We start from the raw sequence: 27,542 nt of genomic DNA, 5'->3' as shown, positions 1-27,542 counted from the left end.
CAACCCAGGGTTCAAACCCAGGTTTCCCACATTGCAGGCAGATTCTTTACTGTCTGTGCTACCAGGGAAGCCCAAGAATTCTGGAGTGGACAGTCTATTCCTTCCCCAGGGGAATTTCCTGACCCAGGAATTGAACCGGGGTCTCCTGCATTGCAGGTGGATTCTTTACCAGCTGAGTTACAAAGGACGCCCAAGTAAAGACAATCCAAAGTCAAAAGATGATTGTGGTGATAGCACAGTTGTTTTTAATGTTTAATTAGGTTATCAAAAATTTCATAGATTCCAATAGCTGAGCATCTGTAATCAACAAACACGAGCTAACGAAGCAAGAAGTCCAAAATTATCAAGAAATAATGTAATCTTGAGCCACTTGTAAAACAAAGGTACAAAATCATCCCTTTATATTTATATGATAACTCTCTTTATGTTATAAAATCCCCAAGGGAGAAACAGATGTTGCAAGTACGTTACTGGATGTCTCATCACCACATCCTTGCCCTTGCCTCTGCCTTCTCCTCTTCATCCATACAGACATTTTTATTACAAGTGAAGTGTAGGGCAAGGCCCTGGCAGCACAAAAAGGCTTTGACTATTAACATCTTTGATGAGAGTACTGTGCAGTTGGAAAGACAAGATATTTATATAGATATAGCACCTGAATCACTGTAAGTGTCCATTCAAAAATATAATAAGTCCCTAACTATTCTAATTGTAAGAAGAAACCATGCTAGAAATAAAGCTGCTCTCTTCAGAGTGCAACACTACTTAAAAGATGGTATGGAAATCGCCCATAGCAACCCTAAAAGCAAAATAAACAAACACAAATGTACTCTTATGCAACTCAGCTGGCGCCAGGAAAGAGATGTGGGGTGGGAGCTTCATCCATGGAAGGAGGTGGGGACAGTAGAGCAAGAAATAGCCCTTGCACACTGAGAATGTCTATACCTGTGACTGTGATGATTAAAGCCGGAGGGCAAATGTCACGGTCAAGAAAGAGCAAAGGTCAAGTCTGATGTACACGTTTAAAGTCAGCTGTCAAAGTTGGGTCCACCGAAGTATCAGGGCTGAGGTGTGTGGTCAGACAGGGTCAGTGAAGTGGGACAGATGAATATAGAATTGACGGTCAACCAGAGGACCAGTGGCTACACAGGGGCAGGATGAGAGGAAAGTGATGGTGAGGATTTTAAGAGGCTGAAAAGAGTAAGGAGGATCAAGGGAATCTTAATTCTCACAGTGGGACTTCTGTTTATTTCCAGAGCAGATGTATGGAGAAAAAGCATATATATAAAGGTGAGTTGAGTCCATCTACAATAAACCTGTAGAGGAAGGGTAGAAATTAGAACTGAACCCTCTTCTGAGACATACTATCATTTTTACATTAAAAGATGGCAGTTGGGTTCATGTTTTTGTATTTCCACTGATGGTGATAATGTCTGATTATTATTTTTCTTACTTTTCCATATAAGACAGAAGGACAGATCTGACAAGGTATATTTCCAAGATGCCCAGCTACCAGGTAGAGCTGCTATAAGAACAGGGCACTTTTGTTCCCTCTTAGGCCAGGAAAGGTGTAAAATGATCCCACCATTCACAGGCTGTTGTAGGAACTCGCTGACTGCCCTCATGGAAAGATCCCACCTGTCTGTAGGGTCACAGTCATGGCACCCACAGCTTTTGCATAGTAAACATTTTCCTGAAAGAAGAGAAAAGCCTTTTATGATATAGTGAGGTGCCCATCATTGGTGGAATTCAAGCGGAGGCTAGATGCTCAAGGCAAAGGCACTGGAGAAAACATTTTTGACCTTGGATTGAAGGCTTCTCCCAGCCCTGAGGTTCTCTAATCTACCTGCAAACCACTGTTGACAAATGGGATGTAAGGAAATGTTGTGTCAGAAGAGCAGCCATATTTAGAGGAAATGTGATAAAGGATACTAGTGGTAAAGAACCCACCTGCCAATGCAGAGATGTAAGAGAGATGGGTTCAATCCCTGGGTGGGGAAGATCCCTTAGAGGAGGGCAGGGCAACCCACTCCAGTATTCTTGCCTGGAGAATCCCATGCAGAGAGGAGCCTGACAGGCTACAGTCTGTAGGATGGCAAAGAGTCAGACATGACTGAAGCAACTTAGCATGCATATTCTAGAAGATTCCATCAAAAGAGCCTGATACCTGACAGTCTTTTTAGAGCCAAAGAACAAATAACATTTTGTAGCTCCTATTTTTCTGCCATGTGTAGAAATGCACATAGATTACAAGCGCGTAATCCTGTAACATCTGTGTCTGCTGTGGCTGTGGTCAAGAGCTTTGAGTGGTAGACTTGAGTCCATATGGGACAGAGGAGGCCATGGTTCCCAGAGAAGAGACAGTTGGAAAACAGCCATCTCCCATCAGTGATCTGGTGTAGAAAGGTAGATGACTTTGTTTTTCCCTGAAAGAAAAAGAGTTTGTAGTCAGATTTGTGTGCATTTTTCCTTATAGCTCAAGAATACATTATACAGTGCTCAATAAACTCTGAGATTCAAAGGATTAGATCTGATACAGTGCCTGAAGAACTATGGATGGAGTTTCGTGACATTGTACAGGAGGCAGTGATCAAGACCATCCCCAAGAAAAAGAAATGCAAAAAGGCAAAATGGTTGTCTGAGGAGGCCTTATAAATAGCTGTGAAAAGAAGAGAAGCAAAAGGCAAGGAGAAAAGGAAAGATATACCCATTTGAATGCAGAGTTCCAAAGAATAGCAAGGAGAGATAAGAAAACCTTCCTTAGTGATCAACGCAAAGAAATAGAGGAAAACAACAGAATGGGAAGGACTAGAGATTTCTTTAAGAAAACCAGAGATACCAAGGGAACATTTCATGCAAAGGTGGGCACAAGAAAGGACAGAAATGGTATGGAACTAACAGAAGCAGAAGATATTAAGAAGAGGTGGCAGGAATACACAGAAGAACTATGCAAAAAAGATCTTCATGACCCAGATAATCATGATGGTGTGATCACTCACCTAGAACCAGACATCCTGGAATGTGAAGTCAAGTGGGCCTTAGGAAGCATCACTATGAACAAAGCTAGTGGATGTGATGGAATTCCAATTGAGCTATTCCAAATCCTAAAAGATGATGCTGTGAAAGTGCTGCACTCAATATGCCAGCAAATTTGGAAAACTCAGCAGTGGCCACAGGACTGGAAAAGGTCAGTTTTCATTCCAGTCCCAAAGAAAGGCAATGCCAAGGAATGCTCAAACTACCGCACAATTGTACTCACTTCACACGCCAACAAAGTGATGCTCAAAATTCTCCAAGCCAAAAAAAAAACCAAAAAAACAAATTCTCCAAGCCAGGTTTCAGCAATATGTGAACCGTGAACTTCCAGATGTTCAAGCTGGATTTAGAAAAGGCAGAGGAACCAGAGATCAAATTGCCAACATCCACTAGATCATCGAAAAAGCAAGAGAGTTCCAGAAAAATATTTACTTCTGCTTTATTGACTATACCAAAGCCTTTGACTGCGTGGATCACAACAAACTGTGGAAAATTCTTAAAGAGATAGGAATACCAGACCACCTGACTTGCCTCCAGAGAGGCAAGTCTTGCATACAGAGAAATCTGTATGCAGATCAAGAAGCAACAGTTAGAACTGGACATGGAACAACACACTGGTTCCAAATCGGGAAAGGAGTATGTCAAGGCTGTATATTGTCACCCTGCTTATTTAACTTATATGCAGAGTACATCATGAGAAACGCTGGGCTGGAAGAAGCACAAGCTAGAATCAAGATTGCCGGGAGAAATATCAATAACCTCAGATGTGCAGATGACACCACCCTTATGGCAGAAAGTGAAGATGAACTAAAAAGCCTCTTGATGAAAGTGAAAGAGGAGAGTGAAAAAGTTGGCTTAAAGTTTAATATTCAGAAAACTAAGATCATGACATCTGGTCCCATCACTTCATGGGAGATAGATGGGGAGACAGTGGAAACAGTGTCAGACTATATTTTTGGGGGCTCCAAAATCACTGCAGATGGTGACTGAAGCCATGAAATTAAAAGACTCTTATGACCAACCTAGACAGCATATTAAAAAGCAGAGACATTACTTTGCCAACAAAGGTCCATCTGGTCAAGGCTATGGTTTTTCCAGTGGTCATGTATGGATGTGAGAGTTGGACTATAAAGAAAGCTGAGCACCGAAAAATTGATGCTTTTGAACTATGGTGTTGGAGAAGACTCTTGAGAGTCCCTTGGACTGCAAGGAGATCCAACCAGTCCATCCTAAAGGAGATCAGTCCTGGGTGTTCATTGGAAGGACTGATGCTGAAGCTGAAACTCCAGTACTTTGGCCACCTCATGCGAAGAGTTAACTCATTGGAAAAGACCCTGATGCTGGGAGGGATTGGGGGCAGGAGGAGAAGGGGATGACAGAGGATGAGATGGTTGGATGGCATCACCAACTCGATGGACATGGGTTTGAGTAAACTCTGGAAGTTGGTGATGGACAGGGAGGCCTGGCATGCTGCGACTCATGGGGTCGCAAAGAGTCTGACACGACTGAGTGACTGAACTGAACTGAACTGAACTGAATGTTTGTCAAAATGGGAAAACCTACTGAAGTCTTGTAACAAAAGACAAAATACTCTCAAAAGTGAGTAGTGTGGGATGATTTGAGAGATGAGCATTGAAACATGTATATTATCATATGTAAAATAGATGCATGAAGCAGAGCACTCAAAGCCGGTGCTCTGGGACAACCCAGAGGGATGGGGTGGGGAGGGAGGTGGGAGTGGGGTTCAGGATGGGGGGGGACACATGTGCACCCACAGCTGATTCATGTTGATGTATGGCAAAAACTACCACAATATTGTAGTTAGCCTCCAATTCAAATAAATTAATTTTTTAAAGGTCTGTAGTAATTAACAATAATGAGATCATTTGGAAAAAGACAAATCAATGTCACCATATCTTCTCTGAACCAACTGCAAAAAGGACAGTCCACCTGGACAGGAACTGTATTACTTTGTAGACATCAGGCACCACTTAGAAAACAGACCACTCTCCTTTCAAGCATCATCCATGGTGTGTGTTCCCTATATGCTGAGAGGGGTGTTTCAGGTCCTATGGAACAAAATGAGGCCAAACCCAGTTCTAAATGGAGCTTGGAGAGGCAGGTGCAGAAAATAAAACTCTGGAGCTGTGGAGAGACAGTCTGTCATCCCCAGGATCCTTCCACGTGCCTCTTACCTCGGGGCCTCCTTCGCCAGGCTAGGATGCCAACTCCAGCCAGGGCAATGGCGAGGGCAATGAACCCAACAGCTTTCATCACCAGAAGCATAGTTTCCGATTCTGAAAGTAAGCAAATAATGGAGGAAAAAATCCACGTGTCCTCCTGCTCTTCTATGTTATTTTGGGGGACTTTTTTCCTGTGATCATCAAGAAGCCCAATACTACTTTTCTTACTGTGACTTCTTACTTCACCGCTCTGTGGAGAATAATCTGAAACAGGAACAGCTGTTCCCAAAGTATGGTCTGAATACCTGAGGTGTCCTCAAGACCCAGTCAGAGTCAATGAGATCTAAGTCATGATTCCCCACCCCTCTTTTTTTAATCTCCATCTCTCACATGGGCACAGTGGAATTTTCTAGAGGCCACACGATATGAGATGACATCATCACTCTGACAGCAAATAGAATGCTACGTTTTCTAGTGTTTACTTTTCTTAAAAAAATTTTAATTTGCAATACAGTAAATAGATATAACTTACATAAACAAAAGCTCTTTGGGGTCCTCAGGAATTTTTTGAGCATAAAGGAGCCCTGGGACCAAAAAGTTGAGAGAACCTCTGATTTAACAGACCCATTCTTAAGTATGCATTGATCCATGGTTCCCGCTCACCCCCTTTCCTCAGTCTCACTCCCCAGTCACAACCCCAGCCTTACCCTGGGAACCCTGAAGAACCATGTGGACTCCGCCATGTTCCACGTGACAGGAGTAAATGTCATTGTTCTGAGAATCCATCTCAACAGACACCCAAGTCTGATAGGTCCCATCCCCACTGGGAAGAATGCCTCCATACTCGGTGTCTTGGATTATTTCTTCCCCATTTTTCATCCATTTCATGGAAATTTCTGGGGGGTAAAAGCCATGAGCTCTGCAGTAAAGAGTTGTAATCCCTGGGAAAGTTTCTTTGCGACTGACTCTGACTTTTGGGGGCTCTAGAAAAAAGAAGTTCAAGTTAAAATAGAAGTATCTTATGTACTGAGTGCACAATATGAGAAAACAGCAATCGCATTTCCCAATTTTCTTCATTGCAGGAAACATTTAAAAATTAGAATGACCCAGAACCCAGGTTCACCAATAACACATTCTTTGATCTAAAGCCAGTTTGAGCAGATTTCTGTTACCTGAAACCATTAAAATGAAAATGAGTATTCAGCTAGTGAGTGGGAGAATTGAAACAAACTCCAGTCATCTGCCTCCAAAACTGATGCGCCTGAACAGAGAGTCCATATTCATACCTGTAGTCCAGGTGCCTCCCCAAGGGGCTGCCATAGCTCTGGAAAGCCCCACCACTAAACATCACTCCTGTGGGAAAAGGCACACTGTGTCTGGGAGTTTCCCACAGCATGATACAGTCGTAATTCATTTTGAATAATGAGATCATACATGAAAAGTTCTGTGTAACTAAAAGTTGACCAATTGAAACATATCTTTGATGTATAAGAGGAGTTTTCACTGAAAGGAATCTTATCCTAACCTCTTTAGGAAAGCAAAGACCCTCTGTCTTTTTTCTAATTTCAGATTTTCACTCATCCTGGTGTTGTATGATCTCTTGGTTACTACATAGCTTGAAGAATTGCATTACCTCCCTAAGTATTGCAATGGGGGGTGGGGGGGTGGGTGGCCGAAAAGTTCATTCAGGGAAACCCAGATGAATTTTTTGGCCAACCCAATATTACCCAACTTATCATTAACAGGAGATGGGAGGATTTATCTTACTGAATCCCCCAAAAGGAAGTGTCCCTGGACATACTCCACTCAAAACAAAGTAGAATTGCTGAGTGTTGTTAAAATGCTGATAAAAAGGTAATTAGGGAAAGTTTTCATGGGGAGTTACAGGTCACTGTAACCCAACTAACAAAACAGATTTCAAAAAAGGATGGCTAAAAGCTAAATTAGAGGAATGTTATGTACGAAACCACTAGTTCTGAGGATGTGGGGACAAAGCGTTCTCCCTCCTGTTTACCTGTCCTTTGTAAGGGGTCTTTCCCATACTCTAGGAATCTCTTTAACCAAGCAATACATTCTTCTTCTAGCCAATTTTTCTGATATTGTAACTCATGCCGATTGGCCTCCCATGCCCGCCTGATGATGTCGCCCACATTATCCATGGCTATCCAGGAGAGGGTATCTTTATTGAAGATAATGAAATCTTGTCCATCATATGCATATTGGAGAAATCCCGTGGTGCTTCCATTCTCCAGTAACTCACAGCCGATCATTCTCTGGTAAGTGTGAACCCCTGGAAGATACATGAATGGCAGGAAGGGAGGGGTTGACATGGGGATGTAGAGGTGGGTACCCAGGTGATCTGACTGGGGGCATGGCTGGAAGCATCTTCGACCCCAGAATACATCACTGCACAGGCTTGGCATGGCATCACTGAGTCTCTAGAAAGTTCCTGTGATATAAGCCCACCTATACACAGGTATCTACAGAGTACTTACTGCATGTCAAAGGAGTATGATAATTCCTGCCTTGTGGAGTTATCCTATATTGGGAACAACTAACTGATAAACTTTTTACTACAGTGGAGGAGGGAGAGATATCCAGGAGCCAGAAATATCCCCGGGGAAAGTTAATGTAGTAAGTCATTGGCCATAAGCAAGCACCTCATTAAGCCTGGAAATAAGACCCGCAATGGCTAGATTTAGGAGAAAGGAGAAGATGCAGGTCAGCAGCCTGAATGGGGATGGGACAAGGACATGGGGGCACAGAGGTCCTGGGGAAGAAACAGACAATGTGGAAGAGGCACAGGACAGATCGCAGGCACTGAACCCCATCAACAAGATTGTCCGAGCTTTGCCAAAAGAATGCAGCTCAGCTCACTGTCCGCCCAGGGGCCTCTACCGGGTTGGAAGCTAGAGAGCAGCGCGCCCATCCCTGCTGCCTTCACCACCTGAGTGATTGTAGTGACGCTGCAGCTGCTTCAGCTCCACCTTGAACGCCTGCTGCCAGCCTCGCAGCAGCTGTGTGTACCTCTCCCAGTGATCAGGCGCCAGGTTCTCCGCCATCCACGGGGCCCGCGGCTCCTTCAGCTGGGAGACACTGTTGTACATGGTGATGGGATGAGAATCCACGTACCCAGCTGAAATAAATTCAGGGATCCCATAGCCAGGCTCTGAAACGCCCAGGCGAAAATATCTCAGAGAGTGAGTCCCTGCGAGAGAGGCAGAGAAGGCAGATATTTAGAGTCACGGCTGATCCAGATCTATATAACCTGCTAGATTCCATCTAAACCCCATAATAGTCCTCCGTGTTCACTTGCACCCACTCTTTCGGGGACGCAGCTGCTACTTCCTCTTATGGAATCACAGAACACCAGGAACTTCGACCTGGAAAGGACTTCAGAGCTTTAGCCAAGACTTGGAGCCTGTTTTGTTCAGGTTGGAAACCTCAGGTTGAACTTTTTTACGGGTAACTCAACTTGTAGGTGAAGTAAAGTGCTCTGGTCTTTTGGGGAGGGGCCCAGGACCACTCACTGGCCCCTCCAGGGAGATCTATCCCTGAGGGATTCTGAGGGTTTGAAAACCCTTATAACCAACCCCCAGGTTTCACCAGCAGAGGCTCTAGGGTGATAAATGAGGGCCCCTATCTCACTGCTGTGCAGGCACATGTACACACACACACACACACACACACACACACACACACACACACCCCAGGTTGGTTAGTCTGCTTGACAGACCCACAGTGAGAACCCACATAAAGACTCAGGCCTTCCAAGGAAAATGTTTAATTTTTCCCTAAAAAATTTAATTTTCAAATTTTAAAAAGCAGAATGCTTTGTCTATTATATCAAACCAACTCTGAAAACCATTTTCCTATTATTTCTCTACTTTTTTCTTCTAGCCAAACCTCACTGTAAGAATTGTCATAGTCCCTGATGGTCAAAAGCCAGATAAGATGAAGCAAAACTGCTTGACTTTCTCTGCTGCTTTTGCACTGAACTTCTCTTGTGTCAACCAGGAAGCTCCGCATCTGGTGGAGACAGACAGCGCAGTCTGGAAGGAAGGGGATGGTGTCATAATGGGGTCAGTGCAGGGCGTGGGCCCTCAGGGAAGACTTTCTAGAGAAGATATGTCTTAGGGGAGATCCTGGGACAGGGAGGAGGTGAGCAGGCAATGAGGCTGAGCAGGGACATAGGAGAGAGGACAGTAGGAGCAGAACAGAAAACAATTTGTACAGACAGAGGCTAGGAGAGCGGGGCTCACTCTGGGAACCAATGGCCTAGGATGCTGGAGCTTAGCAAGCGTCACAGAGGAGAGGAGAAATGATGCCTAAGAGGTAAGCAGAGCCGAGGCAGAAGAGACCAAGGGCCTCCATGTCCTGCCAAAGAGCTGGCGGGGAGAAGGCACGCAGCACGGTGTCTTTCTTCCCCTGCTCTGCTCACTGTTGTCTGGAAATGCCCATCTCTAGCCCTTTTATCTTGTTACCTCCTGCCATCCTGACCCATCAACATCCTCCCCAGTCAGCATCTCTAAAGACAGCCCCCAAGACTAGCCCTGACATTTGCAAGGCTGAGTCAAGTGATCAGAGGAGGCCCACGTGCCAGAGGCCCAAATATCTTACAGGGATAAATCAAGCTAACGAACTGTTCAGTAAGTTCTACCCTCCCTACCTTGCCAAATATCCCTTCATATGACCTCAAAGCCCAAGTTCAAATTCAAAAATCTGACTTGGTGGCAGTGCAGAGAAAGCTAGCTTCTATCTTCTAGCCCCTGGGCCTTAGCCTGGACCTACCTCCATCTCTACCTACCCCAATTCCACCCAGCCCTGCGTAGGGCCTGGTGCCCACATGTAGACACCTTGTTCTCTCAGACTCCATCTATAAACACTGCCTCCTTGCCACCTCTTGGACTTAGCATTTGGTCCAAAGCTAAGAGGCCTTAGGAGGCCTTAGGTCCATCCTGTGTAAATTCAAGCAGCCTTGAGTCATCTGGGCAGAGAGCTGCAGGTTCCAGATACCTGCAGTGGGGTGCAGACCCAGGGCAAGCACCTCTGCTTGGCCTCATGGATGCCTTGCTCTGTGGGGAAGGATGTGGATAAGGCAGTTGTTGGAGCAGGGCCTCTAAAAGGTGGGGCCACATCCACGGCTTCTCTTGTATGTGTCTGAGAGCTGTCCTAGACACTATTTCCCCCAGTTTTTTCCAGGTAGCTCATCCCGTTGTTGTCCCCTTTGTGAACGCTCAGATCGTCAGGCACAGCCTTGGTCACTGTGGAGAAGCTCAGATGGGGGTCAGGCTGACCCCCAGGTTGAATGCCACTTAATGAAGTTTACTCCTTCCTCTTCATTTTAAATATATGTTTAAGAAAAAAGTAAAAAAAAAAAAACAGTTCACAAAATAGCTGGGTTCATTTTTGTGCACGCACGTCTGGCTGTAACTTTTTCTAAAGCTGTTTATGAAAGAATCCATACTGTGCAGCCTGTCTTTTAAAACAGGCCTCCCCAAGGCCAGGGAACCCTCACCTCAATTATGATGGGGAATAGGATTCCCTGAGGCCAAACCAGGCCTACCCAGCTCTGGCCCCTTCCAACTGATTGCACCAGTTCTGTAACCTGCAGGCACCTCCAATTTTCTTTCTTTCTCAGTTTTCAGAAAGAAAACTGCTCCTCCAGCTGGGGTGCGGGCAGTTTTTGGCAGCACCCACTGTCCCATGGGCCCCCTCCCTGGAGGTCGTATCCTGCATGTCAGGTGTGGTGCTGAGCAAGATGGAGCCTGGTCTCCCCCAGGCCTGGGCAGAGCATAAAGGCCCCATGGTCCCTCTGAACTGCTTTGACCTTTTATTCCCAAACCCTTTCCCTTCCTGTGGCAGTGGGGGCTGGAATGGGGAGGCAACCCAGTGAAAACCTCTGAGACTGGACATAAGACCATCATGAAAGTGTGGTTCTTATGAAAACAAGACTGAGGGTAAAACAGAGGCACAAATTCTATCCCCAAAGCAATAATTCCATATTCTGCCTTCTATTCTCTTATCTTTGTTCACCTTCTACCCACTTCTCAGTCCTAAGATGCTTAAGAACTGGGATTTAGCTTCTTCCCTCTGTATTTCCTACAAGGCCTAGCACAGGGAGCCTAGCCCATAGTCAGAACTTAAATATTTGTAGATGTTTGTAAATTGTTTGTAAAACACTATTTTTCTGCTTTGAAATAATTAATTATGCCGGAATGAATGTGAATCAATTTAACTTCGATCTTATGCTTTATTTAAAAAACATTTTTGGCCTCACCACACAGGTATCTTAGTTCCCTGACCAGGGATCCAACCCAGGATCCCAGGAGTGAGAGCTCCAAGTCCTAACCACTGGACTTAAACTTTAAAATAGAAATTTTAATAAAATTAAATTAAATTTTCATTTTATAAAATTAGATTATAATTCCCAGGGAATTCCCAGGAACTTATACTTTAAGAAATACTTTTCATAGGGGGCAAGCTGGTGAATGGGAAGCAGAGCTGAAATCTAATTTACATCCAGCCTGGAGTCTGTAAAAGGTGAAATATGGTGGAATCTGCAACCCATTTTGCAAACGGTTCTATTTCTCTACATCTGGAAAGGTTTTGTGGTTCCTCCACAGATTATGCAACTGCTCAAAGATGGAGGCAAAAGGAAGAGCAAGTCATGAACATTTTCTCACACTTTCTTAGTCTCCATCTGAGAACTCAACAAACACGTGAGTACCTTCTCTGTGCCAGGCACTGTTCTGGACTTTGAACACATCACAGACAAAACAGATAAAAAACGTCTGCCCTTCTGGAGCCTACATCCTAATGGGAGGACACAAGGAAGGCAGACAATATAAAATAAATACATATAACTGGTCATTTAAAAAGTGCAATGAATAAAAATAAAGGTGCAAAGAGGACTAAGCAATGTAATTCTAAACAGCGGAAGTTAGGGAAAGCTGCTCTGAGAAGACTTTGAATAAGTGCCTGCAGGGAACAAGGGAGCTAGGCAGATGTCTAGGGACTGCGGTCCAGGCAGGGGGATTTTGTACAAAGGCCCCAAGGAAAGGTCAACCCTGGCACATTCCGGGAAAAGCAGTGAGGCCTGGGGCTGGAGCTGAGTGAATAAGGGGAAAAGAAATAGGTAGGAATTGCTTCCACACTTCTGATAGCAAAAAGCCTCATAGAAATCAAATCCCAGACAAAGAATGAGAGAGAGGGAGGAAGAAGGAATTTAAAAAGAGACTATGTCATTGACATATAGATCTTCCCTCGAAAACTGGGTTTCCTTCTATGACATCTGGGGTCTGTATGCCTAGTAGATGCCAACAAACAAAAAAATAGTATTACCAACTTGGGGTATTACTGCTCAATGGGGTTATTTATTCTAAATGAGTATCACTGACATCATCTCCATACATAATATCTACAATCCAAGTAATTTCACTTTCTTACAAAAATGTAACTTCATAAAGATGTGCATAATCCAGAGTTTAGAAGAGGTCAATAGAGAGATACATGGTCTGTTGCCAGCTGTCCAAGGACGGTGGAATGTCCTTTTCTCCAACCCCCACCTGAGTCTTGTTCCTGTTTTCAGAGCAGTTTTTCTCCACTAGCCAGCCCTGACTTCAAAGATTGCTCTGCCCCTAAAGGCTGGCCTCCATCTGCCAGTTGCCTGCCCATCCAGTCTCGTGCAGCCAAGGTGTGGCTCTGCTCCAGGACATCACAGCCCTGTCCCCTTCCTCTGCCATGCACTCAATTACCCATCTGGTGTATCCATAGGTATGAGCCACGCTTGCTCCTTACTTGGGCTTCCAAAATGTTACCTCAGCTGTGATGGGAAGTTGGTTGACAGATGTTAAGTCAGTAACTCAGAACAGAAAAAAACAGGAGAAAATTCACGGTACCCTTTCTCTCATGATATGTTAGACCTTGTGATAAGTTATATTCCCATGTATTTGCTGCCTGGATGCTTAGATTTCCATATAACTATGAAGGTTGAATCATTTGAAAAAACCTCTATTGGACTAGTTTTGATCTACCAAAATGGCAATTTCATATGATTCATTCTGACCTTCTGATTCTTTCTTCTTGCAATAATTACAAAATTGGATTTTTCTCTCCCTTTCCATGAACAGATTATCGGCATCAATCCACTTAGTGGACTGAAATCTACAATTTTGAATTTGGTCTTCTGTCTAGGCCAGTCAAGCTGCTTCTCAAAGAGGCTGCTCTATCCCAACAGCCTCTGATAGACATTGCTGAAAAGCCTGAACAACACAACTGAACAGCAATCAGGCCAAATACAGTGGTGACTTTACATCCTAAATTATGTTCCTTTTAGCCTATAGATGAACTAGCTGGACCATTTTGACAAAAGGCTGTGGAAATGACAATAACTGCTAAAGTATTTTCAGATAGTCATCCATGAGGGCAATTGATATCTGAGTTTCTACCATGTAAGAGGAATTATGAGGCAATGTCAGGAAGGGAAAGACAGATCAGACACCAGTTCTTTTCCTCCCGGAATTTACAGTATTATTGGAGAGCCAAAGTGAAAACGAAAGTGAAAGTCTCTCAGTCGTGTCCAACTCTTTGCAACCCCACGGATTATACAGTCCATGGAATTCTCCAGGCCAGAATACTGGAGTGGGTAGCCCTTCCCTTCTCCAGGGGATCTTCCCAACCCAGGGATTGAACCCAAGGCTCCCGCATTGCAGGTGAATTCTTTACCAGCTCAGCCACCAGGGAAGCCCATTGGAGAGCCAAAGAACAGTACAAAAATAAATATAACACAGGGACATATGACAGCAAGCAGTAAGAGCCACAAAAGAAGCACCAATGGAATGTTCCAGCAGCCAGGAGAGACATCCTGCTCTCCCATGAAGGGATCCAGAAATGCCACAAGGAGGAGGTGGAAAACCTGCTAGGAAGGTAGGCTTTCCATGAGCCATGGAGCACAGCGAAATCTGAAGCATAACCCTCAGAACCACACTTATTTCTTTTTATTTTTATTTTTATTTATTTATTTTTTTATTAGTTGGAGGCTAATTACTTCACAACATTTCAGTGGGTTTTGTCATACATTGATATGAATCAGCCATAGATTTACACGTATTCCCCATCCCGATCCCCCCTCCCACCTCCCTTTCCACCCGATTCCTCTGGGTCTTCCCAGTGCACCAGGCCCGAGCACTTGTCTCATGCATCCCACCTGGGCTGGTGATCTGTTTCACCATAGATAGTATATATGCTGTCAGAACCACACTTATTTCTTGAGCACAAACCATGTAATAGCTACCATGCTAAGCCTTTGATAAACATGAATTATATTTACTTCTCAGTGCAACCTGGTGTGTGTGTGTGCATGCTCACTCAGTCGTGCCCGACTCTTCGCGACCCCATGGACTGAAGCCCACCAGGCTCCTCTGTCCGTGGAATTCTCCAGGCAAGAATACTGGAGTGGGTAGCCAGTCCATTCTCCAGGGGATCTTCTCAACCGATGGATCGAAACAGGGTCTCCTGCATTGCAGGCGGATTCTTTACCCTCTGAGCCACCTGAGACGTCCTGCAGCCTTTTGAGGTAGATCTTAAAATTCCCAGGGCTTCCCTGGTGGCTCAGAGGGTAAAGCATCTGCCTGCAACGCAGGAGACCTGGGTTTGATCCCTGGGTTGGAAGATCCCCTGGAGAAGGGAATGGCTGCCCACTCCAGTATTCTTGCCTGGAGAATCCCACGGACAGAGGAGCCTGGCGGGCTACAGTCCATGGGGTTGGACACAACTGACTGACTAACACTTTTCACTTTCTTAAAATTCCCATTTCACAGATAGGAAACGGGTTCAGAGAGATGAAGAAAATTGTCCAAGATCATCCTTAGAATCCAAAGTAGAGGGCCCAAGAATTTCCCTCTGACCTCTCAAGCAGGAAGCCTCTCTGCCTTAGACTGCTCAGCTGTTCAGAAGCAGAGTCACTTCCCCATCCCAGGCTCTGTTTCAGGCTCCTCGCCAGGATCACCAGGGCTCTCTCTCCTGCCCCCTTGTGTCAACGATGACTCACTAATCCCAGATTTTCCCGTCCCAGGGGAACCAGACTCCAGACCTTCCTACAACTGGCCGTGGGTCCTGATTTGATGACCAGTTCAACAAAGCCCCAATTATTTGTTGGGCCTCCCAAGTGGCCCTATGCCTTAACACAGTCAAAATGATTATGATTCCTGGGAACTACTCTCTGGAATTTCAGGCATCGTGGGAATGAGAGGGAGAAGTGGAGGGTGATATTTTTAGTTAAGAGGGCCTTTGGACACTTGTCCAACTATGCAGTGATGTGGGTGGCTCTATACACTTCAAGAACTGCCAGTCTCTCCTAACAACTCCTCTCACTACAGAAACTTGTCGAGGGCCAGGAAGTGCCAAATGTGACAGTTTGACTTTTTAGCTACTCTTTTGAAGCTACCCTTTGGAAGTTACCAGTGCCCCTTTTAAATTTTATTCTTTTCTGAACTTCCAGTAGGCACAGTCCTAACTGCCAGGAATACGGCAATGAACACATCAATGTCCCAGCTATCTGAATTCCTTTCTAGAAGGAAGACTGGCAGTAGGTAAGTATATAACACAAGATCAGTTGCTGATAAGGGTTTTGAAGAGAAATAAAGCAGGGAAAGGAAATATACATAAAAATAAACAAAATTTTTTAAATGGAGAGAAAGATAAGGAGAAAAGAAAATTTAAAAAAGAGAAAAACTAATTTTAAAAAAGAAGAAAACAAGGAAAATAGAATGTGAAGAGGGATGATTTATAGGTAGAGGGACCAGGAAAGGCCATCTCAGCAGGTGGCACTTGAGCAGAGATGTGAATGGAGAAAGGAAGTCAGCCATAGGAGAACCTTCCAGACAGAACAACAAGCCCAAGGCCTCCAGAACGCTGCCCATTCCATGTGTTTGAAGAATAGCAAGGAGACCACTGTGGGCCATGTAGAGCTTCAGAGAATGAATGAATGATCGAGCCTTGATGATTTTTTTCCCCCAGTACTCTATATACAATGATGACCACAGGTCTCCTATTTCCCAGAAGAATTACAATTTTATGAATTCTATTCTTATAAAATGATTCACTGAAGTGGTAACAAAATGTGATTTGGTACTCAGATTCTTGAAAGGTTTTCCATAATGAATATAAACTTGGCTGTCAGAAAGAATGTCCTTTATCATCTGTCTCAACTTGGGTTTCATAAAGCAAGTATTTAAAAAGTCATGTGTTTTATCTTTAACCTAGGCCCCTTCCTTTGAGACCTTGGCAATCCTCTAGGGTGAGAGGATGACCGAGGTCAATGGGTTTTAGTAAGAATAGACAAATATTCCCACTAGTCAGAAGAAAATCTACAAATGAGTTGAATTTCACGGATTTAGATAGATTTAATGTCAACTAAGAAGAAGACAGCCTTAGGGGAGTAAAACAGTATCTTGGAGAAATTTCTACTGCATGTACCTTGGCAACAGCTCCATGGAAACAGACTGAAGTCTAATAAGGTCTATAGCAAGTGCCCATATTTTCTCATGTTAACTCTTGGAACTCAAGGTCATTTCTTAGCAGATAATTTGCAAGCCTGTCTCTTAACACTAGCCCAGTTGACAATTCAGGGGACTTATCTATCATCAGTCCTTGTCTGTGAAGGACTTCATGAAGCAGATTGATATAGAATATTGAAATATCCATAGAGTTATGAATAATATCAAGAGACTGACCTTGGTGTTTTTCAGGATCAACCATACAAACCACATATGGCTCTGCAAGAGAGATCCCATGCCTGCCCCCACCTGATTACACCCACCATGTCACCAGCTCACAGTTTCCCACAGGCTGGAACAGGAGGAGTTGTAAAGCATGAAACCTCTTTCTTTTTCATAAATATTCTGCAACCAGAATAAACCACAGTCATGAATTTAGTCATTATTGCTGCCCAAGTTCTCTATGGCAGCAGTCCCCAACCTTTTTAACACCACAGATTGGTTTCCTGGAAGACAACTTTTCCACAGACGGTAATGACGAGGGGTGGGGGGCGGTTTCGGGATGATTCTCATAAAAAGCATGCAACCTAGATCCCTTCCATGCATAGTTTGTGGCAGGTTCTTGAGCATTCCTATGAGAATCTAATGCTGCCACTGATCTGACAGGAGGTGAGCTCAGGTGGTAATTCGAGCTATGGGGAGCAGCTATAAATATGGATGAAGCTTTGCTTGCTTGCTTACCTGCCTGCCGCTTACCTCCTCCTTTGTGGCCCATTTCCTAACAGGCCACAGACCAGTACTGGTCCATGGCCCCAGGGGTTGGGGACCCCTGCTCTATGGTATATGGTCAGATCACTTCAATTTGTTAGAAACATCACCTTCGAACATAAATTCCACGAGATATTTATTAAGTGCCTATTGGTCACTAGAACTTACGAAGGAAACGAGAAAAATGGGATCTCTCTCCCCGCTTTAAGGAGAGCCTTGACTGAAAGATTTTGGTAGATAGAAAATTATAAAACTGGAAGCAAGAGCTATGGGAGTACAAATGCAAGAGCAGTTTACTGAAGGCTATGGAGCCAATGAGAACAACATACTGGAAGTGATGCTGGAGTGACCTTAACATTGCTCTGTGATCTCAAACACTCTGGTATCTCCTCCCTGCATTTCCATCTCTAGAAGCTCCCACTCAGGGCCAGCATTAGGTCCAAATATCAAGTAGACCAAGTCCTTTTTCATAACCCCATCTCCCTTCCCTGTTAGCACTCCTCAATGCTCAGCATGCTCAGTCAGGGTCCTGGCAGGCCTTCACTCTAGATGAGTCACATGAAGAAACTTCAGTGGAGGGACTCTACACAGAGCTGAGAGCAAGGTTACAGGAACAAATGAGGCATGTTAGGGAACCCAGAAGCTAGCAGTTATAGGAAGCTGTTACCAGCCGTAGGGTTGTAGCGATGAGAGGAGCAAATAGTGTTCCTGAACCCCAATGGTAGCTAGAACCATGAAGAAGGGGCCATTCATGGAAAACTATATTGCAGAGGGACACAGCTATTATACTACCAGAGGCACTAGAGAAAGAGGGAAAAGAAGGTAATACCTCAACCTCGCTTTGCTCTCTGATTGCTCTCCCCCGGCGTCTCCTATTGGGTGAACCCAAACAGAAATCAGCCTGCGAGAGAGCCCGGGTGATGTTGTCTGTAGCAGTCAACCTCCCAGGACACACACAGGGCAGAGAAGGATGCAGCGGAAGGAGCCAAGAGAAGGAGAGCCAGCACTAGGTGACCTTCCCTGCCCTTCAGAGATGACTGGTTCTATTTCTCATCCCGCCAGTTATCAAAGCACCGAGCATCCACATTCAGAGACGCTATGATTTTGTGGGAAACCCCGGGACTGTGGCTGGGAAGACCTGCTGGTACTTCAGACTCTGTTCATTATGTGAGCTGAGTCCACCTCTCTAGGCCTGGATCTCCTCATCTGGAAATGCGGATATCGTCTGAGCCACAGGGGTTAGTTAGACCAACACATGAAAGATTATATTTAGGGGATATTGTGGCCATATTATTGGTGAGTTCCTTGAGAATCAAATACAGGTAATATATAGGCCTTTTACCTTCTAGAAATATCACTCCTGCCCTCTTTTTATCCTCTGTCTCTTACCTTCACCCTCAATCTTTCCCATTTCTGACTTGAATGGTAGGACTTTTCTGGATTAAGTTTCTAAGGAATTAGGACCTATGCCTATCCTGTCCATGATCATGTCCCCAAAAGTGCCAGCACATAGTAGGTTGTCAAAAAACACACAGATGTTTTGAAAGAGCTCCTTCCCATCATGCTCACGCATCGTTGCCTATGGTGGTAGCCCAGACATTGTCAGGCAACCCCCTGGGAATGCTGGACTCTAGCTGAGAAAGCAGTTGCTTAGAGCAGAGAAGCCTGTTGCTTCCAGCCCACCGGTCTTCTTGTGTATTTGGGGCAACTGAAAGCAGCTGCTTCCCTAGTAACACAGGTTCCCCATAAAGTGAAAAACTTTTTCTACTAAGTTCATAACTCTTACACTCAGTACAAGAGTTCAGAACCATGGTTTTATCTTTCTGGGATCTTATATTATAGGTAGGGCTTGTGGTGAGGAGGATAAACAAATAAATGTGATCTGCTCTACTATTCAGTGGCCCCGAAACCCTGACCACGCCCTCATGAGACTCACCAAGCTAGTAGGGAGGAAAAACAAAAGTAAAAGAAAAGACAGGAGCAGAAAAGAAACGGAACAACATTCAGAAGGGAAGTAGGAAGTGAGGAAGTTACCCAGAGGGTCTTTCCAGAATGGCTTCCAAGCCCTCAGAGAAGGTGGGTAACATCAAAATCCTACACACACGAACTGGAAAACTGTACAGCTTTCCAGTTCATCGCTCCGACAAGTCCTGGGTTGAATAAACACACTTTTCTGCCCCTGGTTTCTTCATTTCACCAGGAGTTTTAGGAAGACAAGCTGTTTCCCAGAGGCTCCCTCAGCTGGGGAGTTTGAAGCAAAGAGAACTTGGGGTACTCACGAGCATCGCTGAGCTTCACCATTAATACAATGATGAGAGGCAATAGGAGCATCATCAGCCCCTCTAAAATCCTTCTCTTCTGATTCTTTTAACTAAAACACTGATAGGTCCCTGTTGATCTTTCAAGAACCTGTACTGTATCGGCTCTCTCAGTTTTTGGTGATTCAGCAACTGAGACATTCAAGGGCTCTCTCCCAGTCAAAACAGTGGAAATGTTGGTGTCATCAGTTGCTAGGTAGAATAGAGAGCATGAAAGCCCTACAGCACCGCCTTCCCCAGTGACCTTTAACCCTTTGTTGGTCTGAGACCCTGATTGCTCCTTTTGCTGTTCCTATCTTGGTCCTGTTACCAACTTCTAAATATTTATGGAGCACAGCTATAAGAAAGACACAGGGAGCACAAAGATGAATCAGTTCTGGTCCCCCAGGGAGCTCAAAAGAAAAAGAAGCCTTTGTTTATTCCCTGGAGCTTAGATTTCAAGCAAGGTCCATGAGAAAGAGTCACACAAAGTTCCCAGGACTTGCTGTGGCTTCCTATAATGCTGCAGTCCACATGTCTGATATAATATGTATCCCCTAGACTATCCTGTCATTTTTAGCTTACATCTATCTTCCATGCTGCTCTAGCACCCCCAGCCCAAGAGCTCAAAAATGCTCACTGAATAAAGGAGACCTGGGCCTTAAGATTCTGAGGAGCAGCCGGCTTGGATTCCTCAATTAGCAAACCTCAGCACACAGCCACAGCTACATGGTCATCAGGAGAGCACAATGATGCGGGAAACAGAGGCGTAAGCATGTTCAGGGAGCTGGAGGACAGGCCCAGACAGGAGAGAGGCTGCAGAGATGAGCAGGAGAGATGAGTGGAAGCAAGGCCACCAGGCAGGCTGGCTTGAGCTCCTGCTCAGGGACCTGGGATGTTTGCATCCTAGCTACTTGACCTTGGGCAGAATCCCAAATTGTGTTGAGGCTCAGTTTCCTCAATTTATCTATTTTGCTTTTAAAACTTTTTCTTTTGTATTGGGGTATAGTTGATTAACAAGCTATGTTGTGATAGTTTCAGGTAAACAATGAAGGGACTCAGCCATGCGTATTCATGTATCCATTCTCCCCCAAACTCCCCTCCCACCCCAGACTGCCACATAACATTTAGCAGAGTGCCCTGTGCTATACAGTACATCCTTGTTGGTCATCCATTTTAAATATAGCAGTGTATACCATGTCCATCCCAAACTCCCTAACTATCCCTTCCCCCCATCCTTCCCTATCGGCATCAGTCTCCTCAACTTTAAGAGCAAATCCTGGCATATATTTCACAAGACTTGTTGAAGATTTAGATGAGGTTATGTTTACAGCGTACAAGGCAGATAGTAGAACATACCAGTTTCCTTCTGCGGTAGGCAGAATAACACCCCCTTCCTCACCCCAAAGATACCCATATTCTAATTTCTAGAATCTGTGAATATATTACCTAGCATGGCAAAAGGGACTTAGCAGATAAGATTAACTTTAAAATCTTGAGATGGGGAGATTATCCAGGATTATCTGGTGGGTCCAATCTCAAGGGTTTTATAAAATTGAGACAGTCTCTAGAACTGGAAAGAGAAAGAAGAGATTCTCTCCTAGAGCCTACAAAAGGAACACAATCCTGCCATCACTTTCATTTTAGCCCCTGAGAGCCACTTTTGGACACTCGACCTCCAGAACTGTAAGAGAATAAATCTGTGTTGTTTTAGGGCACTTAGTTTGTAGTAATTTGTTCTAGGAGCAACAGAAAACTACATGTCCTCCATCTCCCAAAAGAAAAAAAGAAGCCAAATAATGAAATGATGATGATCTTTAACAACTCTCAGCATCTCCTAGCACCTTCTCTTCTCGGACCTTTGTGTTTCTTCCTTTCCTTCCTCCTTCCCTTCTTTACCTTCCCTTAATTTTTCACTTAACAAATGTAGGGCACCCCTGTGCCACTCACTCTCAGAGCCCCCAACAGTCCCAGGGATCTCTCACTAGCACTGATGTCCCACAGCAGTGAATTTATTTCTTCCTTTGAATTTCTGTTCATATCTTGTTACAAAACTACATACTGTACTGCAGTCTGCAGCATTTACATTAGAAAGTAGGTGTGGTGACCGTGCCTTTCATTTTTAAGTCATTTTATCCTAAGTGCTAACCTTTGTTATACTTTTGCATATGTGGTCTCTTGACTTTCTCACTTTTCTTTCTTCAGGTTTTGTTTCTATTTTTTACTTTTTATATTTCTGATTATCCAAGTATATACTCCATTGTAGAAAATGGTCGAACTTTAAGTACATTTTCTTTTTTATATGTGTAAAAGTGTTTCTTTATATAAAAATGAGCAGAATTGAAATCATATTATAAATATAATATTGTCTTGCTGTTTTCAATATATGTCATTACACAATTTTAAACATTTTTGGTGACCACCAAATGGATCTTTCATAAGTCATTAATCACTTTCTTGTGTTAGATATATAAGGAAAGAAAACACAACTTGCATGTGGAAACTCCCTATGGTTGGTGCTGGGAAATGTAGACATAGCCAGGTCAATGGATGCCACCAAGAGCCAGTGTCTTCTGGAGTGCTCCAGAACAAGCACATGCATCTCAGGGCTTTTAAAAGATTGGGATAAAGATGAAGAATATAATACCTAACGTCTACATAGCACTTTTTTCCCATACTCAATCTTGTTTCAAAAAGATGAATGCAACAACAAAAAGACAAACACAATTTTTAAATGAGCAAAGGACTTGAATAGACACATCTCTAAAGAAGATATGTGCTGTGCCTAGTCGCTCAGCCATGTCTGACTCTTGCGACCCCACAGACTGTAGACTGCCAGGCTCCTCTGTCCGTGGGATTCTCCAGGCAAGAATACTAGAGTGGGTTGCCATTTCTTTCTCGAATCCAACTGTTTAGGACCCCAAAGACTGTAGCCCTCCAGGATGCTCTGTCCATGGAATTTTCTAGGCAAGACTTGGCTGTACACCTGAAACTAACACAGCATTGTAAATCAACTCTACTCCAATATAAAATAAAATTTTAGAAAATTTTAAAAAATAAAAATCAAGTTTGGGAATTTTATACAATGAAATGTTTACATGAAATGATGTTCAATAGCACTAATTATTAGGGAAATGCAAATCAAAACCACAATGAGATATACTTCAAATCCATTAAGATGGCTACTATAGAAACAAAACCACACATAAACAAAATAACAAGTGTGGCAAGGATGTGAATAAATTGAAACTCTTGTGCACTCTTAGTGGGAATGTAAAATGGTGCAGCCACTATGGGAAACAGTCTGGAAGTTCTTCAAAAGATTGTGATCCAGCAATTCCAATTCTGGGTATACACCCAAAACAATTTAAAACAGAATCTCAACTACATACTGGTACATCCACGTTCATAGCAGCATTATTCACAATTGTCAAAAGGTGGAAGCAACCCAAGTGTCCATCAATACATGAATGAATAAAAAAAAATGATGTATACATACAATGGAATGTCTGCCTCAAAAAGGAAGGAAATTCTGCACATGCTGCAACATGAATGAACCTCAAATACCTTATGCTGAGTGAAAACAGTCAATCACGAAGAGACAAATACTGTATGAGATACATGTATTACAAATATTGTTTGAGTGCATGACAAACACTTATATGAGGTATTTAGAGAAGTTAAATTCATAGAGGTAGGAAGTAGAATGGTGGTTGTCAGCCATGGGGGAGGAGAGACTAAGGACATGTTTAACGGGTACAGAGTTTCAGTTTTGCAAATAAATGTTCTGGAGGTTGGTTGAAAATGTGACTGTAAACACTACTGAACAGTGTACTTAAAAATGGTTAAGATGGAAAATTTTGTTATGTGTATTTTACCACAATTAAAATTTTCAAAACTAATTTTTAAAAGGACCTAGGGGGACATAGAGTATTTTAAACACTTTGCAAAATGTAGTCACATTTAACATCCCAATTGATCCTTCCAATGACCTAGTGAGGTAGTAGTTTAGACACCATTCCCAGCTGAGAATGGAAGAGATCCCCTTGTAGGAATGATATGGGACTCTCATAGCTTTTAAGGGGTTGGAAGTGGCCTGGATTTATCCCGGCATTCTTAGCAACAGGGTGTGATTTGATCCTTTCTGATGCTCATCCTCATGAGCTTGTGACCTGGTGGCCTGTGCCCTCTTTCTGCATTGGCATTTCTTATTTCAGCACAAGATGCCTTGCAGGATCCCAGTAGTATCCTCCACCACTCACTCTCCTAACTTTGGAGACTTGCTGAGAGACCCAAGGTTTTCACGGCTGACCACTCAAAATCTCAGAGTTGGAATATCAGCCTTTTCCTGCAAAACGAACAGAGTCTAAGTACTACAGCTTGACAAGTCCCGACAAATTCACATACCTGTGTAACCTACAGTCCTGTCAAAATACAGAAAATCACTAGCCCCCAGAAAGTTTTCTTTCCTAATCATACTCCCCACCCAAAGGCAATTACTGTTTTGATTTTTTTGCTCCATGAGAATTTTTAACTCTTCTTTTTCGGGAGGTAGTGGGGGGAGTGGATAGAGGAGATGACTTTTTGCTGAGTATTCTTCCTGAGTTATTATGTTTTTATTTATGCCAGGACCTGAGCCCTGTTAAATTTAAAAGAATAGAAGAGAAAAAGAAAAGAAGAAAAAAAGAAGAGAAGAGGGAAAAGAAAGAGCTTCCTTTACTTTTCCTTCCATTTTAGCTATACTTCCCTTTCCCTGGGGCAGCAGAGGCCAAGGTCTGGGTTGGTTTGAGAGAGGGTGACATATTAAAGAAAGAGACACCCCTTTCATGGAATAGATAATAAGAGGCTATGCCAGGCATTGAGGTGGTAGTAACATTAGAAGTCTCCCTGCCTCCACGAGTTTACAGTTTAGTGGGGAAAACTGACATACGTGCTCTATCCCGCAGCTGTGTCCGAGTCTTTGCTGCCCCATGGACTGTAGCCCATCAGGTTCCTCTGTCCATGGAATTTTCCAGGCAACAATACTGGAGTGGGTTGCCATTTTTTACTCCAGGGGGTCTTCCCGATCCAGGGATCAAACCCATGTCTCTTGTGTCTCCTGCATTGGCAGGTGGATTCTTTACCAGTGTACCACCCAGGAAGCCCTGGAAAATCAACCCGCTAGCAGTTAATTTATTTCCGCCTTAAATCTAGACCTCCTGTGTTCTTTTTCTCAGTGATTGGAACTAACAACAACCCACTTCCAACTCCAAAAACACTAAACGCTGAACCATTCACTCACCAAGCCCCCGGATGTTGCCTCTAAAGTATTTCTCAAATATATCCCCCCTCTCCATCCTAGTTGTAGTGAGCCTATCTCAGGACACCCTCACCCCTTCTCTGGACCATGACTTCCCAGCTGACCTTTCAGGCACTGCTGCATCTATGTTAAATGCCAGAATTATCCTGTCAATGCTCTCAGCTGAGTGTTCACAGTTCTTAACATCACAATCAAGGGCCCCGAGAAACTGGCCCTGCCCATTTCCAGCCTTAGCTCCTGCTGCCACAATCCTATTCTTTCTGTTCCAGCAATGCCCCCTGCCACAGCTCCTCCAAAGGCTGCCCTGCTGTCTCCTGGCTGCCTCTAGCCATTGTTTAGAAGTCCTCCCCACCCTCCCCCACACACAAATAGACTGGTGGCTTGTCTCCACGTTTCTCTGGCAACATATGCCTTTCTTTCATTATGTAACTGGCCTTGCTCTCCTACTAGTCTGAGAATTCCTTGAAGTCAAGGACCAAGACCATTCATTTCTATATCCTCAGTGCCTAGCACATAGTAAGACTACAACACATGCTAGTACTATTCTAAGCACTTCTCAGACATTGATTCATTTAATCCTTATGACACTCTATGAGCAAGGTGCTATTATGGTATTCATTTCTTAGTTGAGGACAGTGAGAGACTAAGCAGCTTGCCCAAGACACAATAGTCAGGAAATAGCAGAATTAGGATTTGAACTCAGGTAATCCGGCTGCCCGGTTGGCAACAGGGCTAGAGAATCTGCCTGCCAGTGCAGGAGACACAGGAAACATGGGTTCAATCCCTAGGTCAGGCAGATTCCCCCGGAGTAGGAAATGGCATCCCACTCCAGATTTTACCTGGAAAAGTCCATGAGCAGAGAAGCCTGGTGGACTACAGTCCATGGGGCTGCAAAGTATCAGACAAGAATGAGTGACTGAGCATAGCCTGGCTGCAACTATGGCTCTTAATCATTATCCTCATCTTCTCTTCAATTTCCATGTGTTTGTTGAATGAATGAAAAATGACTGATCTCTTTTCAGTTCCCCATCTCAATATGTTCAGAACCAAAACAGTTCTCTTCCAACAGCTTCTTTTTCCCTACATCTGACCTCCCTCAGCTGCTCCTCCAGGGTCTCAGAGAAGCCTGGAGTCTGACTTTCACCTCTCTCCCCCTTAACCCCATTCAGCCTCTCATCAGGTCTAGGTGTTCTGTTTTTCCTTGAAAACATGTATCAGATTGTCTCCTTCCTCTCCATTTTAAGATTGCTGCTGTCCTATTCTGGTCCTCAGCTCTTCAGGCTGGACAAACACAGCAGCTTCCAGACTAGTTTCCCTGACTTCACTGCCTTACTTCCTTGGGGCCTTGGGGTTTCCATACATTTTTATTTAACCCTCACAACAATCCAAAGCTAAATATTATTATACACACTTAACAGATGAGGGACTGATAACAGAACTCAGGTTCAAACAGGATTTGTCTGGTTCAAAGGACTCTTCCATCTCCAAAAAGACTATTACTTTAAGCAAGTCACTTAACCTGCAAGAGTCTCAGATTTCTCATTTGTAAAATGGGGATAACAGCAGTAATTACCTCCTGAGAGCAACTGAGATAACACTTCGCACAGTGCCTGACATGCAGGAAGTGCTCAAAGATAATCAGCAATTAATGTTCACAAACCCCATAGCATATCTAGCATATGAAGTTGATAACTGTTCTGACCAAAATGCTTTCTGGACGTGCTTTTGAACCATTTAGCTCAGAAGAAATTGCCATATTTGGCCCCTTCTTTGTCCCTCAAAAGTTCTTTCTCCTGGGAAGCATCACATGCTGTATGAAAAAATTATCTTACTGGTCACTTTGAGAAAGGCACACAGCAAAAGAAAATACACCCGTCTGGTGGAAAGCGCACAGATTCTCTGATTGCCCTGTCCAGACTGTATGAGCGCAGGAAATCTTGATGCCTCTCTGAACTTTTCTCATTTACTAAATGGTAATAATAATACCTTCCCCCAAAGAATACTGAGATAATGTACATACAGCCTTCAGCGCATTGTTAGATATAGTAAGATCTATATAAAGTTGTGCAATATAGTCAGATAATCTATATGAGCAGGCTTTATTGTAAGTGGAGGACGAGAGGGATTTCTAAATCAACATGTTATCAAAATCAAGTATCAAAAGTAGAGGAAAGGTGAAAGGATTGTGCAAAGGAGATACTAATGCATACCTAGGACACCTGAATGCCTTTCCTGCGAAGGAATAAGCAGCTCCGGCCTTGAATCCTGAGGGGCAAGTGGAGAGAAGAGCCTCCCTTCACCGCCCCCAGAGCCCCGCCTCCAGGGTCGTGTGACAAGGTGCCCAGGACCCGCCAACGAGGGGAGGGGCCAGCTGTGGTCACGTGTGCAAGGGTGCGGAAGTGGTGCGGCGGATGGCGTTCGTGATTGGCCGAGGCCGAGGAACCCGGGGGCGGAGCCAGGC

The 27,542-nt window shown here is 44.0% G+C and overlaps 1 protein-coding gene across 3 annotated transcripts; it reads right to left on the bottom strand.

Annotated features, from left to right (window-relative positions):
- Positions 1 to 222: 222 nt before the first annotated feature.
- Positions 223 to 27,392, bottom strand: LOC122707961 (major histocompatibility complex class I-related gene protein). Of its 3 annotated transcripts, none has more exons than XM_043923989.1 (6): positions 27,292 to 27,392; positions 8,167 to 8,427; positions 7,234 to 7,509; positions 5,927 to 6,202; positions 5,232 to 5,333; positions 223 to 2,426 (listed from the first exon to the last, which is right to left on the bottom strand). In XM_043923989.1, exons 2-6 carry the CDS (start codon positions 8,324 to 8,326, stop codon positions 2,386 to 2,388), a joined length of 855 nt encoding a protein of 284 aa, XP_043779924.1. In that variant the 5' UTR covers positions 8,327 to 8,427; positions 27,292 to 27,392; the 3' UTR covers positions 223 to 2,385. The 3 variants fall into 3 exon arrangements, with proteins under 3 accessions (XP_043779924.1, XP_043779923.1, XP_043779925.1); XM_043923988.1 differs by lacking the exon at positions 27,292 to 27,392 and adding an exon at positions 19,765 to 19,925; XM_043923990.1 differs by lacking the exons at positions 7,234 to 7,509; positions 27,292 to 27,392 and adding an exon at positions 19,765 to 19,925.
- Positions 27,393 to 27,542: the final 150 nt, after the last annotated feature.

Source organism: Cervus elaphus, chromosome 14 (assembly GCF_910594005.1).
Source record: "Cervus elaphus chromosome 14, mCerEla1.1, whole genome shotgun sequence".
Classification (NCBI taxonomy): domain Eukaryota; kingdom Metazoa; phylum Chordata; class Mammalia; order Artiodactyla; family Cervidae; genus Cervus; species Cervus elaphus.
The sequence above is the reverse complement of the archived record's forward strand: the minus strand, read 5'-3'. Positions and strand labels throughout refer to the sequence as shown.

Excerpts from the sequence above, each read along its gene's own strand:
- LOC122707961 (XM_043923988.1), bottom strand. The coding sequence starts at position 19,819 with ATGATGCTCCTATTGCCTCTCATCATTGTATTAATGGTGAAGCTCAGC. Across the intron at positions 7,510-8,166 it reads GCGTCACTACAATCACTCAG|GGGTTCACACTTACCAGAGA; the intron begins GTGGTGAAGGCA and ends TGTATCTTCCAG. Across the intron at positions 6,203-7,233 it reads AGACCCCTTACAAAGGACAG|AGCCCCCAAAAGTCAGAGTC; the intron begins GTAAACAGGAGG and ends TCTTTTTTCTAG.